At 60.9% G+C, this 16,021-nt stretch overlaps 1 protein-coding gene across 1 annotated transcript; it reads right to left on the minus strand.

The window, feature by feature from the left end:
- Window positions 1–213: 213 nt before the first annotated feature.
- LOC139019595 (keratin-associated protein 9-3-like) lies at window positions 214–967 on the minus strand. The gene is made up of 2 exons (XM_070428570.1): window positions 677–967; window positions 214–396 (listed from the first exon to the last, which is right to left on the minus strand). The coding sequence occupies exons 1-2, from the start codon at window positions 965–967 to the stop codon at window positions 214–216; spliced, it is 474 nt and encodes a 157-aa protein (XP_070284671.1).
- Between the last annotated feature and the right edge of the window lie 15,054 nt (window positions 968–16,021).

Below are 16,021 nucleotides of genomic sequence, written 5' to 3' on the forward strand. Positions count from 1 at the left end.
GCATTCGTTGTCCCCCAAGTCTGCAGGTCGGTGGGGTGACCGCTCTGCCCATCGGCCTCGGCCGGCAGCGGGAAGCTGGGGTCCGGAAAAGCGCACCCGCTCACTGTTCCCGGAGGCTCCCCCGGGGCTCCTCCCCCACCACCTGGGGCTCCTGGCGGGGATTCTGCTGGCGCCAGAGCGACCAGAGCTGTTCCCACTGCAGAGCGGGGGTCATTACTGCACCTCCCTGCGGGGCTGCCCGGGCAGGGGCTCCGGAGCCTGCACCTGAGTCCGCACACAGTAGGGCTGCACACAGTAGGGCTGCACGCAGTAGGCCTGCACGCAGTAGGGCTGCACACAGTAGGGCTGCACGCAGTAGGCCTGCACGCAGTAGGGCTGCACGCAGTAGGGTGGCTTCTAGGTCCCAGGGCGGCAGGAGAGGGGGCGTGAGCCCCCGGAGGCTCCCGGAGCGTCCAGGAGGCCGTGTCCCCCGCAGGCCAGGGCCCCGCAGGGCCTGTGAGGAGGCGGCGCCGGGGCCCGGGGGGGCGTGCAGCCCTCCACGCAGGGACCTCAGAGAGGCGGCTTAGGTTGGTGTGCGTGGGGTCAACGTGCGTGGGGTCAACTGCGTGGGGTCGGGTGTGCGTGGGGTCGGCATGCGTGGGGTCGGCATGCATGGGTCAGCATACGTGAGGTCAGCGTGCGTGGGGTCGGCGTGCGTGGGGCAGGTGTTCATGGGGCAGGTGTGCGTGGGGTCGGCGTGCGTGGGGCAGGTGTGCGTGGGGCAGGTGTTCATGGGGCAGGTGTTCATGGGGCAGGTGTGCGTGGGGCAGGTGTGCGTGGGGTCGGCGTGCGTGGGGCAGGTGTGCGTGGGGCAGGTGTTCATGGGGCAGGTGTGCGTGGGGTCAGCGTGCGTGGGGCAGGTGTTCATGGGGCAGGTGTTCATGGGGCAGGTGTGCGTGGGGTCGGCGTGCGTGGGGCGGGTGTTCATGGGGTCGGCGTGCGTGGGGCAGGTGTGCGTGGGGTCGGCGTGCGTGGGGCAGGTGTGCGTGGGGTCGGCGTGCGTGGGGTCGACGTGCGTGGGTCAACGTGCGTGGGTGGCTGTGCGTGGGAGCCACGGCTGCGTAGACGGGCCGCGGGGAGAAGCCGCCGGGACCAGGGGTCAGACGAGGACCGTGCCCTGCCCGGCTGCCCCCGCGGGTCCGTGGGCGGCGGGCGGCGGGCTGTGCCGGTGTCTGCCCACGGCCCACGGGGACCGGGACTGGCCCTGCCCAGCGACGTCCTGGTCTGGACCCCGCCCCGCGCAGCCCGTCCGGGCGAGGAGGCGGCGGGCGGCCCGGTCCATCCGCGGAGCACGGAGTCCCCGGAGGCCCGCCCCGTCCGGGCCGGAGCGGCGTCCCGGGTCAGCCCGGCGGTTCGGGCTAAACCCGCCGGGAGGTCAGGGCGTCTCCTCCGTCCGCCGGCCCCGGGCACACGAGCAGGTCCGTGTCCGCCCCGCCCGCTCGGCAGACGGTACCGATGTCCCGGGCGGCGTGTGGCCCCGCGGGCTGGTGGCTTCCCGCCCGGACGCGCGGTTCGGGGCTGTCACAGCGACGTCGGCTCAAACGCCGGCCCATCCTCCGGGCCGAGTCGCCGGGACGCTGGCCCCGGGCACCGGCCGCCGTGGGCACCGTTTCACGGCGATGGTTTCTCCCGGCCTCACTGGCTTCCGTGGGTTCCCGGAACGCAGAGTCGCCCATATTCGTAAACCCACCGGCCCTCTGCGTGTTGTTCTGTACAAACAATAGGGCGGATTCTCAGGCCCCAATTAAGTGGAAAAGGTCGCTTTCGGGCCACAATGGGCCAGAGCTCAGCAACAACAACAAAAGCTCCTGAGTTGGGCGACCTTTGTTGGGAGGAATCCCTGCGAGGCCCCTCGGGGGGCTCTGAATGGGCCCGAGCGGCCTCCTAATCCCCGGCCTGCGTCCCGGAGGGTTAATTGAATGCGGGGAGCGGGGAGGGGGGTCCCCTTTTGTGGCCCAAGCTGGTCACAAAACAAAAGCCAATTGCTGGGTTGAAGGGGTCCCCCCCCCCACCTCCTGCCAAACAAGGGCCCGGTTCCTGTCCCCCGGGGCCAGGAGGGGCCGAGAGAGGAAAAGGGGAATGTCGGGAACACACGGAATTTGCTGGAAAGGGTTGCATTTCAGGTTCCAAATGAATCGGACAGGCTCCCAGCACCGGGCGGGCCCTCTGTGTCCCGGGAGGGGGGGTGGCTGGGACGCCCGCAGCAGGGCGGGCAGGGGCGTGGGTCTGTCCCCGGCACCGCGCACCCCACCCCCACCGCCCGGAACAGCAGGCTGCACGGTAATTCCACCGGGGCTGCGGGGTCCGGACTAGGGTTTGGGGAAAGACTGCGGCAGGGTTTCCGTTAGCGACACCCGCTTCCCGGGAGACGCGGGAGGAAGTCGCAGGCGGGCGTGAGGTGGCACCTGGTGCGGCTCCGGGTGAACCGGCGTCTTAACGGCAGGATCGGAAGTGATGACCCCGAGACACGGGCACTGCGGCTGCACGGAGGCTCCTCGGCCGAGCGCCCTCCTTAAAAAACGATGCGCTCGCCCGGGGCCTGGCTCAGGGGCTGAGCTTCGACCTAGGATCCAGGAGGTCACGGTTCCGACTCCCGGTCAGGGCACAGGCCCGGGCTGTGGGCTCCATCCCCAGTGCGGGGCATACAGGAGGCAGCCGTCCGTGATCCTCTCTCATCATTGGTGTTTCTATCTCTCCCCCTCCCTTCCTCTCTGAAATCAATCAAAATATATTTAAAAAATTGTTTTTAAATGGTGCACATTCTTAAATACTAGACATGGTTTTGGTTGTTATGTGTTGTTTTAACGACAGACAGATTGGAGCGACACGGGCTCCCCGGCCTAACGCTGTGCCCAGCCGTGTGCGGCCCGGGGCAGACTGGCTTCTCCGGCCGCGGCTTCAGTCTGTAACGCCCGCAGGGCTCCCCCGCCCGGGGATGTGTGAGGGTGAGAGGAAGCCGTGTAGCGGCCACATTTTGAACCCGGCGATGTGCAAAGCATCGTACCGACCCCCCTGCAACGCGATCTTTTTAGTTCTCGGTGGATTCCTGGGCAGAGACACTCCCCACACGGAGACGGTGCAGCGCCCGGCAGGTGCGAGCAGGCCGCTCGCCCACGACCACAGAGGCGGCGGCGATGGAGCTCAGACCCAGGTGAGCTCGCCGCCCCCGGAGCCCGTGCCCTGAGCACGACCCCGTCACTCCTGGACTGCACACCATGCCGTGTAGGAAACGTCCACGTGGCCCCTCAGAGCCCCCTTCTCGTTCCCTCCAGGGGACAGGGGGCGTCTGCCCGGCCCCTGGTGTCAGGTCTGCCTGGGACAGGTTAGCATTGCCCTGCGGAGTCCCTGAGCCTCCAGTCCCTCCGCAAAGAATACGGGACCCAGAGCCACCGGGTCAGGGCCCACAGAAGGAATATGGGACCCAGAGCTACGGCGTCAGGGCCCATAGAAGGCATATGCCTCATTTCTGAAAAGTCGCGGGTGGGACCAGGCAGTGGCTCTCCAGAGAGGCGTGCATCCGGGACCAGCCTGGGCCCTGACCCCGTGGCTCTGGGTCCCGTACTCCTTCTGTGGCTGTGTGGCCCTCTAACCTTGGATCTCCAGTTCCAGTCCGTGGGCACCGCCAGGGGAGGTGGCCTCCCATCACCATCCTTTTGCCTGGGTTCCTCCCGCCCAGGGCAGCGCCTTCAGGCTCAGCGGCGGGAGGGCTGGCCCTGCCTCTTCCCAGCAGCACCGAGTGCGTTCATTTCCTCAACTGCCTCTACGTCCGTTTCCGGTCGGACACCCAGGTGGCATCGTCCACAGGCTCACAATGAGGCCAACAGCAGATCAGAGCTGGGGAGAGCCAGGTAGGCCACGCGCCTGAGAAGTTTCCTGCAAACCTGGACCTGCAGACCTGGACATGCGGAGGGCACGGTGAGGGACATGCAGGGGGGATGGCGGTGGGAGGCCCTGGGGTTTGGGTGGACGTCCTGTCCTACTATTACACCCCAGATGGAGGCTGGGGAGCAGGGGAGGAGGCCCCAGGAGTGTGGATCTGGAGGGAGCCACCCCGCCCCCTGAGATCCATTGAGGACGACTGTATGATGTTCTGGTTCCATACCTGGCCCGGTACCCACACCACCCCTCTCTCTGGGACCGCGTGTGCCGTGGATGCCTGACCACTAGTTTTTCCGCAGACGGTACCTGACACTCAGACTTCGAGCGCGCGTGCCGAGGCGGCCGTGGCGGTGGGAGCCGTCACTCACACCATCTGTTGGTGGCAGGTGGCCGGCAGCTCTAGGGGCTCTGCCTGCCAATCGCCCTGAGCTTCGCAGGCAGTCACACCTTTAAACGAAAGGCTGCGCCTCATTAGAAACGGCCTCTTGGATGTTTAAATCCCCGGCAGAGCTTCACGGAGCCTCACGGAGCTCACCGGCCCCGGTGACGCTGCTGCGCTGACCTCACGGGGAGAGGAGGCCCCGGACAGAGCCCACAGCGTGTCCAGCCGGAGCCACCGCCCGTCACAGGCCCTGACTGTCTGAGGCCCCGGCTGTGGGTGGCAGCGCAGTTTCCCCCCGTCAGCACCCGGCTGCAGCCCCACATCCGGGTCTTCGGAAAAGACACGCAGGAAGCTGGCTATGAGGGCGTCGCCTCAGCACCTGGATTGTCGCAGAAAAGACCCAACACGAGCATCCAATAGGCGGATCGCACGGCAGGAGACGGGGCTGCTTCCCACGGCTGTGCTGCCGAAGGCGACGCGAGTACCCCGGGAACGTCCCGCCTCCCCTGGGACCCCTCCCCTCCACTTGGGCGGAGACAGGTGTCGGCCGTGCTCCTCACTGTGTGAGCAGCTCAGTCACCCCCACACCGGGGGGGGGGTTCACCTCGTTCTCTTCTCCGAAGACGCCCCTCCTCCGGGTTCTGAGCAGCCCCCCTTCCTGTGTGGACGCTTCTGCACCGGCCCCTCCTCTCTGTCCAGCGCTGACCAATTTGCAGTCGCCTCTCACTTCCGACCCACGCGGGCGATGGAGGGAGCTGCTCAGAACACGCTGACGGCTTCCCAGCGGTTCCCACATGCGAGTCCAGCGGCCGTTTTCAAAGCGGAGACCCGCCGCGGGGACCCGTGGTTAGCGGCCGTGGCTGAGGCTCTGGGACGTGGGAGATACTGCGTCTCCGCTGATGTTTACTTGGATCATACCTCGATCTGAACAGACTGCGCCTGGCTCTTCAGAAACGAAACGCACGATTCTCGGGGCGGCGTGCACGCTGGGCATCTCAGGAACACGCCTGGTTCACACGGGAAGGGCTCCTCGTTTCGAGACCACCCAGCGGACCTGGGCGGTGAACCGCACCCCCGGAAAGAGGACGGGCTAGGAGACAAGTTTTGAAAGTTTCTCGGAAAAAAGGTGGCATCGCCGTTTCCAAGTTCCTGGGAACGCAGCGAGCCGTCCTCTCCGGGCAGCCAGACGGGGCGGCAGAAGGTGAAAGCCCAGGCCGCGGCCTCGCGGGTCCCTCGCCGTCCAGCGTCCACGGAGCGGCGCCCGCCGCATGCACAGTGTCTGCTCGGGTCTGCGCGCACACGGGGACGGGGACGGAGTGCGTCTCCGAGAGTCGGTCTGGTTTCACAATGTGTCAGACGCCAGAAACATTGTATTCCATTCGCGACAAAGTTACTTGCTAGTTATTAAAATCAGATTCTTATCAAAACACACATTTTGATACACGACCAAAGGAAGCTCACAAAGGAAACCCCGGAGAGAGATGCCCCCCGCCCCCCCCCCCCCCCTCAGCTGGAAGGGACACGGAACCGGGGACCGTGCTGCCAAGTCGGGGAGAGCCTTTCTGCGAAGACGAGTCACGGCGTCATCGGTTCATCCTGCGCCCCGGCTGGCGCGTCACTGCTCTGCAAAGCCACGGCGTCTGCGGGTGCCGGGCTCGATCAGCATCACCCCCAGGCTCCCTCCGGCGTGCCACGCCCACCCGGCTCCATGTGGCTGAAGTTAAGGCTCGGCCCTCCCCTTGGATCTCAGACCCTGGGCTCCTGGAGGACGACTCCAGCCGCCTGAAAGGGGGGGTGGGGGGGCTGGACAGGAAAAAGGGGAAGGCGCTGCCGGCACCCACACAGCGTGCCTGCTCGTCTGCAGCCTCTTTCCCTGCAGCGAGGACTCCTGCTGCGTCCGGCTGATGTCCGTGCTGCTTCCCCTTTTGAGCAGAACAGCTGGAGGCCACGGCAGCCAGAGCAGCGTCTGTCCGCCCCCTCCTTTCTCACCCACACACGCTCTCTCCGTCACACACATGAGCACACCCGTTCTTGTGAGTGTGGAGTTTCCAAATAGAGGAAACGAGACTGGAATTTCTAGAACAGTCGGGACCGTCCTAGAAGCTTCTAGAACTTAGCACTCTTCTAGGAATGCACGTGGAAGGGATGCTGAGAGCACTGACCCAATGGAGGCCAAATTCCAAGACCTTAAGGCCCCGCGTTTACGTTGCAGGAAGTAACAGGCACAACAGGCACAAATCTCTCCACTCAGAGCCCTGGCGCCGGAGCCATCGCGCTGGCGTTCGGTCTGCATGTGCTTTCCGTCCCTGCCCCAGGCCAGGCGCTCGGACGGCTGCGGAGTCTGGAGTTCATTTGGGATTCCCTCCTTCCAGCCTCAGCCCTGCCCCCCCCCCCACCCCCCCCCAGTCAACCAGCCGCCACGTCCGGTCAAGCCTGCCTCGCTCCGTCTCCCACACGCCCACAGAAAGAGATGGAGAGACAGAAACATCCATGATGAGAGAGAGTCATGGACCGGCTGCCTCCTGCACGCCCCCCCACTGGGGATCAAGCCCAAAACCCGGGCCTGTGCCCTGACCAGGAAGTGAGCCGTGACCTCCTGGTTCATAGGTCAGTGCTCACCCACTGAGCCACACTGGCCGGGCAAGTCTCGGTTTTCTATCTGCAGCTGGAGGTCGGCGCCGTCTAGACTGAGCGTGTCCATCTGCGTGCTTTGCCTCCTCTGCGGGACACCCGCTTCTCCCTCGCTCTGTGCGAGTCCCATCGCTGTGTGCTTCAGGGCACAGGTTGTTGCTTTAGCTGCTGGATTTTGTGGTAGCTTGTTCCGTGGCTGGAGAAGTAACAGACACACGAGCTTGCTTTTCACGCAGCCACACGTCCCCGGTAACATGTAAGTCCGCACGCGTGCCGTGCCCACCAGCGATGGTGCCCGCGTGCCCGCCCCTGGCCCTCGAGACGCCAGAGAGACGCCGTTCTTCGGCCACGGCCGCACACCAGGCACCGGCCACAGAGGACTCTTCCCATTTGCCCAATCACGTTTGGGGGCTGGCATTCCCGGGCGCTTGGCGCTTTCTAACCCTCCCCTGGTCCAGCCCCTGTGCCCCACCAGCGCCCAGTGCAGAGGGAACCAATAGGAAGTGTCCGGTTTGTGAAACCTTCACCAGCCAGCCGTGGTGTTGATGGGGTGACCGCTGTGTGGAGAGCAGTGCATCTCCCAACCCCCTTCTGTGTCGGCAGCACCTCCTGCAGCCACTGGCTTTTTACTTCACGTCTCCCCAGATGCCTCCATCCCTGCAGCTGTTTTAAGCGACGACACTGTAAATAAAAGCTGTTTGGAGGAAAAGAGAGCGTCCTCCGAGCTCCGTGCCCCTGGGGACCGGTGAGTCCTTAGCGTTGTTGAAGCAGCGGAAACGGAAGTTGGAATGAGGTTGGGGGCGAGCCGACGGCAGGGGGCAGCGGCTGCGTCCGTCTAATGACCCGCTGGGTGAGTGCGAAGCGCTCGGCCCTCCTGGAAGGGGTGCGGGTGCCCTATTTCACCAGGTCCCAGGAACCATGAAGCCGGTCCTGCCTGCAGTGATGGAGGCGCGTCCCTCTCCCTCCCCTCAGCCAGTCAGAAGGGACTTGAAGAGCAAGTGTTCTGGGGAGAAACAAATAGGGGGCCTGGGGGAGACCCGATGTCATGGCCTGGGGGTGGCTAGTGGCATCTGGTGGGTCCAGGTTGACCTTGAGGATGTTGCTAAGCCTCCGACCTCGCCCAGGGCAGCCCAGGCCACGGAGGAGGCCTGAGCCCCCACGTGCACAGCGCCCGCGTGGAGGTGAAACAGAGGCAGCTGCTGGATGAGAGGGGCTGCGCTGGGGGAGGTTGGAGAGGGCACGGGGCCTCCCTGAATTTAAAAATCTCTCCCGTCCAATGTCACGGCAGCTCCGGCTTCCTGCACGCCTTCCCGGGGACCGTCCACAGCGCTCCCGGCCTCTGAAACGGCAAGGCATTTACGCTGCATGAGCGCGGTGAATGTGGCCACAGATGGACCCAGCGCAGCGGTGACCGGCTCGTCCAGGGGCTGCGGGCGCCCCCCAACTCAGCGCAGTGCTTCCTGGCAGGCTGCTCGTCGCATCGCGCGCGTTGGCACAAAACCAGGAGGCGATGAATATGCAATATGTAACTTCTTCATTCAACTGGCATGTGATCCCGTAGACATGTCAGCTGACACGCAGTTTAACAGATCTGGGAAAGCAGGTCTCCTCTCTCTCTCTCTCTCCTCTCTCTCCCTCATCCCAATGCTGGAAGTCAAGTTTATTGAGGGTTCCATAGAAGTGTTCACATCTGATATCTTGGGTATCAAATCCCAAATACTGTTTATTCTCAAACATCCCAGCTGTTCCAGACCTGGGTAATGTTTTAATTTTTTTTATGACTTTGCCTTGTAGTGTTAATTTCTGTTTCTCTGGATTTGGTTGAACCTGATGTGAATCCTTTTAAATGAGCAATCCCAAGGGGATATAGACTTTTTCTTTAATAATCACTAAACTAAGTTTGTCTTTGGATAATTACTACAAACAATTAAAATTTAAAAATAAGTAGATTCGTTCTGTAGCCCACACCTAAGCCATAGTTACACAAATAAAGGTGATCTTCACGAGTATATTTTGAAATACACAAAAAATATGCTACCGTGGTACTTTCTGGTCCTGGCTTCCCATAACAGCCAATGAGAGCGCTGGGGTCTGCGTAGGGATGTAACATTCAAATCACTCCCTGAATGGGAAGGTGATGGGGAATATAAACTTATAAACTTCCTTCTCTAGATGACATGTTGTGTCTAAAACTTTTATACATTTTACCTCAATCACCAATGGCATTTTTTATAGAAACATAAAAACAATCCTAAAATTCATATGAAATCACAAAGAATTTATAACAGCCAAAAATATTTCAGAAAAAAAAGTCAGGGGCCTCATACTTGCTAATGTCAAAAGAAATTACACAGACTGGTGACCCCAGAGACAAGCCCCGCAGCGGGGCCCACGCAGGGCGGCAGGCAGAGCACCGAGGATTGCAGATCCCCCATCTGATAGGATGTGAGTGTGCAACACGCAGAGGGCGTCTCCACACCCGGTCACCGCCTTGGTGACAGACACAGTGATGGGGTGCCTCCCGCACGGGCCCGACCGGAGCTGGGGACTTGCAGCCGAGGGACATGCCCGTGACGGGGACGGAACCGGGACCCTGCAGTCCGCAGGCCTACGCTCCCACCACTGAGCCACACCGGCTGGGGGACAGATTCCATCCAGAAGGCGGCACTCGGGCGTTTCTACAGATGAAGGGGGGCTGTTGGCGGGTTCAATTCCCGGGCACACACCCAGGTTTGGGGTTCAATCCCTGGTGGGGAGGCAACCGATCAATGTTTCTCTCTCTCTCTCACTCCCCACCTCTCTCTAAAATCAATTTTTAAAATATAAAAAAGTCTGTATTTTCAGTCTCACTTTATTTTCTATTTGAAATATCTGCTTTTGACAAGTTTTGTTTCTCACCCAGCTCCTGCGAGATCCTCAGGCCACGGGTGCCGGGCCCTTGACGCTGGGCTGGTGGCCTTGGGCGGTTTCCTTCTCTTCCTTTTTAAAAACTGCATTTGGAGGGCGGGGAGGACGGCAAGTAAGTGAGAAGCCGGCTCTCCGTGCTCGTTCCGACCCCTCCCCCTCCCCCTCCCCCTCCCCCTCCCCTCCCCCCCTCCCCCCTCCCCCTCCCCCTCCCCCTCCCCCTCCCCTCCCCTCCCCCCTCCCCCTCCCCCTCCCCCTCCCCTCCCCCTCCCCCTCCCCCTCCCCCTCCCCTCCCCCTCCCCTCCCCTCCCCTCCCCCCCCTCCCCTCCCCCTCCTCCTCCCCCTCCCCTCCCCTCCCCCTCCCCCTCCCCCTCCCCCTCCCCCCTTCTGGGCGCAGCTGGGGGCTGGGGCTGGGGGCAGGTGGGTCCTGGGTGAGGAGCCACTTGCAAATAACGTGAGAAAAGGGGACCCGCTGGGGGGAGGGTGTTGGGGGATGGGGGTGCTGCCTCTTAGACCCTCACCCAGCAGCCATCGCGCCCCCCCCCCCCCCCCAGGAGTGAGGCCCGCACGGCTTTTGTGCGACTCGCATGTGGAGGATGAATGATGCCTGTGCGGCTCCCGGGCCCAGCGCCTTTGCGGGGGGCGGGGGGCGGGGGGCGGGGCGCGGTCTGGGAATGGGGCGCCGGATGAGGAGGGGGAGGGGAGGGGGCGCACACGGGGCCTCAGGAGACCCCAGCGAAGGCTTTTTTACAGCCTTTTCTCTCTCTCTGCTCCCATCACCGGGATCCCGGCTGCGCCCTCCCCGGCCCCGCCCCTCCCCTCCCCTCCCCTCCGGGCTGCGCAGCGCGTGGGGCGCGTGGGGGGGAGCTGCCCGGGGCGCCTCCCGGCACCTGCCCCCGCCTCCCCCGGTCCCCGCCAGGGCGGCTTCCACAGGAGGAACCTGCTCATCCCAGGGCCGCCCTCAGCCCTGCTCCCCAATCCCTGAGCAGAAAAGGGGACCCCCAGCCCCCCAGTCCCTGAGCAGAAAAGGGGACCCCCACCCCCCACCCCGTTGTCCTAAACTATGGACAGGGGCTCTGCTCCCACCCAGGAAGCAAGAACTTTGACTGATTTTAACAGAGGCTGCACCGCACCCACTTTCACACACACTCACACTCACTCATACACTCATACACTCTCTCACACACACATACACTCTCTCTCACACTCACACTCACACACTCGCACGCACACACTCATCTACTCATATAGTCTCACACTCACACACACACACACTCGCACGCATACTCTCACACACATACTCTGACACACACACTCATCTACTCATACAGTCTCACACACACACACACACACACACTCTTTCTCTCTCTCTCACACACACACACATTCACACTTGACTGACAAGCCCTGTCCAGGGTCCGAGGTGATGGGGAGACCGCTGAGCAGACTGTCAGCACTTTCTGAGCCTCAGTCTCACCTCCTGTAACATGGGGACAATCGGCCTCTCTCGCCCTCTTGCTCTGGGTTTTAGTTGACGTCACCTACGTGAAGCCCTGAGAACTGTAAGGCCACACAGGCTCCTGTCTGCACGGCTCTCGGTGGCACCCAGCGTGGCTCTCGGTGGGACCCAGCATGGCCCTCGGTGGCACCCAGCGTGGCTCTCAGTGGCACCCAGCGTGGCTCTCAGTGGCACCCAGCGTGGCTCTCGGTGGGACCCAGCGTGGCTCTCGGTGGCACCCCAGCGTGGTCCTCGGAGCGTGGGCCTGGGCGCTGGCCGGGCGGCGGTGGCTGCTGCTGGTGGGGCGCTGACTGTGGCCGGGACTGCGCTGGGCACCTGCATGGCTTAGTCCCCCAGGTCTGAGTTACACCTGGAGTGTCCGCCGTGCGGCAGGAGGAACACGTCTCTATGAGCGATTTTGTACAGAAAGGGCCGGAACACCCTCTTTGGGCTGTTGTTACAACGTGACACTGTGTTGACGCCTGTTGTTCCTATTCTCGTTATTATTATTAACAGCGTCTTATTCACCTACAAGTGAAGAGATTGGTGCCAACCGCGGACGGCCATGCGCCGGCTGACTGAGGACACGGGCACTGTTCTCGGCGCTGGCCCGGGGGTGCGTTCCTCACTGTGGCGAGCGCTCGTCTGCAGGTGGGACGCAGCAGCAAGAGGACGCGGGCTTCCTTCTCAAACAGCGCAGCACCCGGGGCGTGGGTGGGCTTCCTTCTTCCAGACCTCGGAGAGCCTTACGTGTTTGTGATTAAATAGCTGACGATTACATGTCAGTGCAGTCAGCTCACAGCGTAGTGGGGAGGGGCACGTGCAGAGAGGAGCAGCCACGCCCTGCGCACCGGGCCTCGGGGGATGTCCCACCGTTTCTTCCCGGGAGGCGGCCGCAGCCCGTGAGCGCCCCCTCCGCCCCCTGCCCGGCGCTGCGCACCCTCCCGGGCGAAGACCCCGCTGGACCAGCCCCGCTGCTGCTTTCGTGGCTGGTGTTGGTACTTATCTCTTTATTTCTTCCAGGAACAATATAAGGGGCTCCAATTAGCTGCAGGTGCAAATATTATGCATGCAATTAATTGTCTTCAAATGGTTAATTATGGGCAGAATTGGCTAATTTGGGGTGCAATTAACTACTTGCCACTTATTCTGAGAATGCCGTAGACACTTGTGTCTGCAATTAATTTACAAGAGCCATTACAGCGCAAAGGCTTGTACTGGAAACGGGGAGGGGCGGGCGTTTCCGGAGCAGGACTGCGCTCGGGTTAATGGCATTGACTCCGTCCTGCGCCTTTCCACGCGGGTGGACTGCAAATGGGGTTCCTGCCCGCGGCGGGGTCATGCGGCCGCGAGGGAGCGGAGGGGGTGGGAAGCCAGCATCGCCCACAGAGGCCGCGGCCCTGGGCTGCTGGCGGTGGGGTCGCCCGGGTCCGTCCAGGGAGGGGTTTCTCCCCCCTACCCCCCAACCCATGGGTTTTATCTCTTTCTGTGCATTTCCGGGCAGAGCTCCTGCGGAAATGGACCCCTCACCTCTTTCTCAGCAGGTCCAATGTCTGTGTTAAACAGTTGATATCGATATTTTTTCTTTTAGAGAGAGAGTGAGGCAGGGAGAGGGTGGAGAGAGAGAGGGGAAGAGAGAGAGAGAGACCTTGGTTAGCTGTTCTACTGTGGCTGCTGCTTGCACGTGCCCTGCCTGGGGCTTGAACCTGCAACCCTGGTGTATAGGGGAGGCGCCCGGGTGAATGTCCGGAGGAGGCCCCGTTCGCTCCCGTGTCAGCTCCCCCTCCCCCGGTGTCACGCAGGGAGGCTGGACCAGACCTCGGAGCGCGCCCTGCCCGTGTGACCAGCGCCGCCCTGCTCGGGTCTGTGGCCGGATTTGGGGGTGCTCACAGAGGGGGACCCTTTTTGTCCAGTCCACAGCCCAAGTGTTATTTTCTCACTCTCTGTCCTTACACCTTCCTCTCGCCAGAACCACGCGCTGTTCATACGCGTAGTCCACCCCGCAGGCTGTCCTGGGCTCGGGGTCTATGTCACACGCAGCGTGTGCTGTGCGGGAACGTGCCATCTCAGGTGACGGTGTGAGGACATGGAGATCAGAGTCTGTTCTCCGCGTCGCTCCTGGCTGGTCGCCGGCTCCTCCGCTCCCGCAGCCCCGCCTCGTGCTCAGAGCGCCGGCCAGGGGTTCCCAGCGTGAGCACCCACTCCTCAACCCCAGGGTGGCGCCTGCTCCTGCCCTGCACCCCCCCCCACCCCCCCACCCCAGCAGCTCTGTGCTGAGCGCCTGCTGCATACGTGGTGTGCACTGCGTGGCCCAGGTGTGCAGGGGGCGTGGGGGCCTGCGCCCGGGACAGCCACCCGCCTGGACAGCGGCCAGCTCCTCGGGGCTCTCAGGGGCCTGGCCTGTGGGGGACACGGACCCGCATGCGGCCCAGTTGGCAAAGGGCCCACGACACCTCCCTCGAGAGCCAAACTCATAGGCTCCCGGCCTCGGAAGAGAACCTCAGTGACCAGGTAGACGGTTCCCCTGCCCATGGTGCACACTCTCTGCACTTTAATGTTTTATTTATTTTTTTTTAAAAAAACATATTTTATTGATATTTTACAGAGAGGAAGGGAGAGGGATAGAGAGTTAGAAACGTCGATGAGAGAGAAGCATCGATCAGCTGCCTCCTGCACACTCCCTACTGGGGATGTGCCTGCAACCAAGGTACATGCCCTTGACCGGAATCGAACCTGGGACCTTTCAGTCCACAGGCCGACGCTCTATCCACTGAGCCAAACCGGTTAGGGCAATGTTTTATTATTTTTAATTTACTTTTAAAATATATATTTTTATTGATTTTAGAGAGGAAGGGAGAGGGAGAGAGAAACAAAAACATCAGTCCCCTCAACCACTGAGCCGAGAGGGCGCAGACCAGGCCGAGGCGACCCCCCCCTCCCCTGACCAAGTATACGAATTTTCGTGCACCGGGCCACTAGTTTCATATAAAAAAGACAAACTTATAGGCTCTGAAAATAGACAAATGTGTAAGCAATTGAAAAGGGAATTGTGGACTCATGACAAGGCAGTGCTGACGCTTATGCCAAATCAAACATTTATTATTATATCTTTGTTCTGCCCTCTCTCCCTTCCTGTCACTGAACACACACACACACACACACACACACACACACATTCATACACTCTCACACACACTCTCACACACATACACACACACACATACACACACACTCACACACTCACACACACACACACACACACACTCATACACTCTCACACACACACACACATACACACACATACTCATACCCTCATACACACACACACACACACACACTCATACACACACACACACACTCATACTCTCACACACACTCTCACACACACACACACATACTCATACCCTCATACACACACACACACACACTCACACACACTCATACACACACACTCACACAGATACACACACATACTCATACCCTCATACACACACACACACACACATACACACTCATACACTCTCACATACACTCTCTCACACACACACACACTCATACACACACACTCACACACATACACACACATACTCATACCCTCATACACACACACACACACACTCATACACTCTCACATACACTCTCTCACACACACACACTCATACACACACACTCACACACATACACACACATACTCATATCCTCATACACACACACACACACACACTCATACACTCTCACATACACTCTCTCACACACACACACACACTCACACACATACACACACATACTCATACCCTCATACACACACACACACACACACACTCATACACTCTCACATACACTCTCTCACACACACACACACACTCATACACACACACTCACACACATACACACACATACTCATACCCTCATACACACACACACACACACTCACACACCCCTCCAATAGGCGTGGAAATATGCCCAAATAAGTATCCAGTCTTTTTACTTGGTTCACAGCATATGTGCAAACCAATGTCCACCAGATATTGTGACTCAACCCTAGGACCAGAGCTTGAGACCCCCTAGAAACTAGGGAACAATCGGTGAGGTTTGTGGAAATGCTACAAACACACCCATGCCACACCCCCAGCTCTGCTCCCACCCCCTCCTGCCCGACCCCTGGCCCCCCTGCCGCGTATAATTTTTTTCTTTCATATTTCACAGATTTCACACGGGTCGGTCTGGATCCACTGATGCCTGGGCATTGCACAGATCCCAGATTTTGAATGAAAAACTCTCTCACTTAGTTAATAGCTGCAGCCAAGACATAAAAGCGTCCTAGTTTATGGCTTCCAGGATATGACCTGCAGCCACAGACAATATAAATTAGATCGCACCCCGCTTTACGGCCTGGAAGCGTGGGCAGGACCTCGCGCTGGTGTGACGTCTGGGGTGGGGAGGGGTGAGCTGTTTGTTTTTTACTTGTTGGCTAAAGAAACACCTTCCTCCCTGACCGGGGAAGCCAGGTCTCGGACGAGGCGCCCAGCCACTGCGCTGAAGGCAACGGTGGCCACAGAGGCTCGCGATGCATCGCTGCTCCCAGCTCCCAGGGCGGGGACTCCATCTCCGCTCCCGCATCCTGAGCCGTGTTCCCGGAAACGTGTGTCCTCAGCCCGGGGCGGGGGAGCACAGGCCGTGGCTGACTT

Source organism: Myotis yumanensis, unplaced genomic scaffold (assembly GCF_028538775.1).
Source record: "Myotis yumanensis isolate MYYU_CA2020_CCGP unplaced genomic scaffold, mMyoYum1.0.hap1 SCAF_11, whole genome shotgun sequence".
Classification (NCBI taxonomy): Eukaryota; Metazoa; Chordata; class Mammalia; order Chiroptera; family Vespertilionidae; genus Myotis; species Myotis yumanensis.

Bases quoted from the DNA above. Each gene is read 5' to 3' on its own strand.
- LOC139019595 (XM_070428570.1), bottom strand. From the start codon at position 967: ATGAACACCCGCCCCACGCACGCCGACCCCACGCACACCTGCCCCATG. The intron at 397-676 runs GCTGACCTCACG...CCTGGGACCTAG, and splicing joins CGCACGCCGACCCCACGCAC to AAGCCACCCTACTGCGTGCA.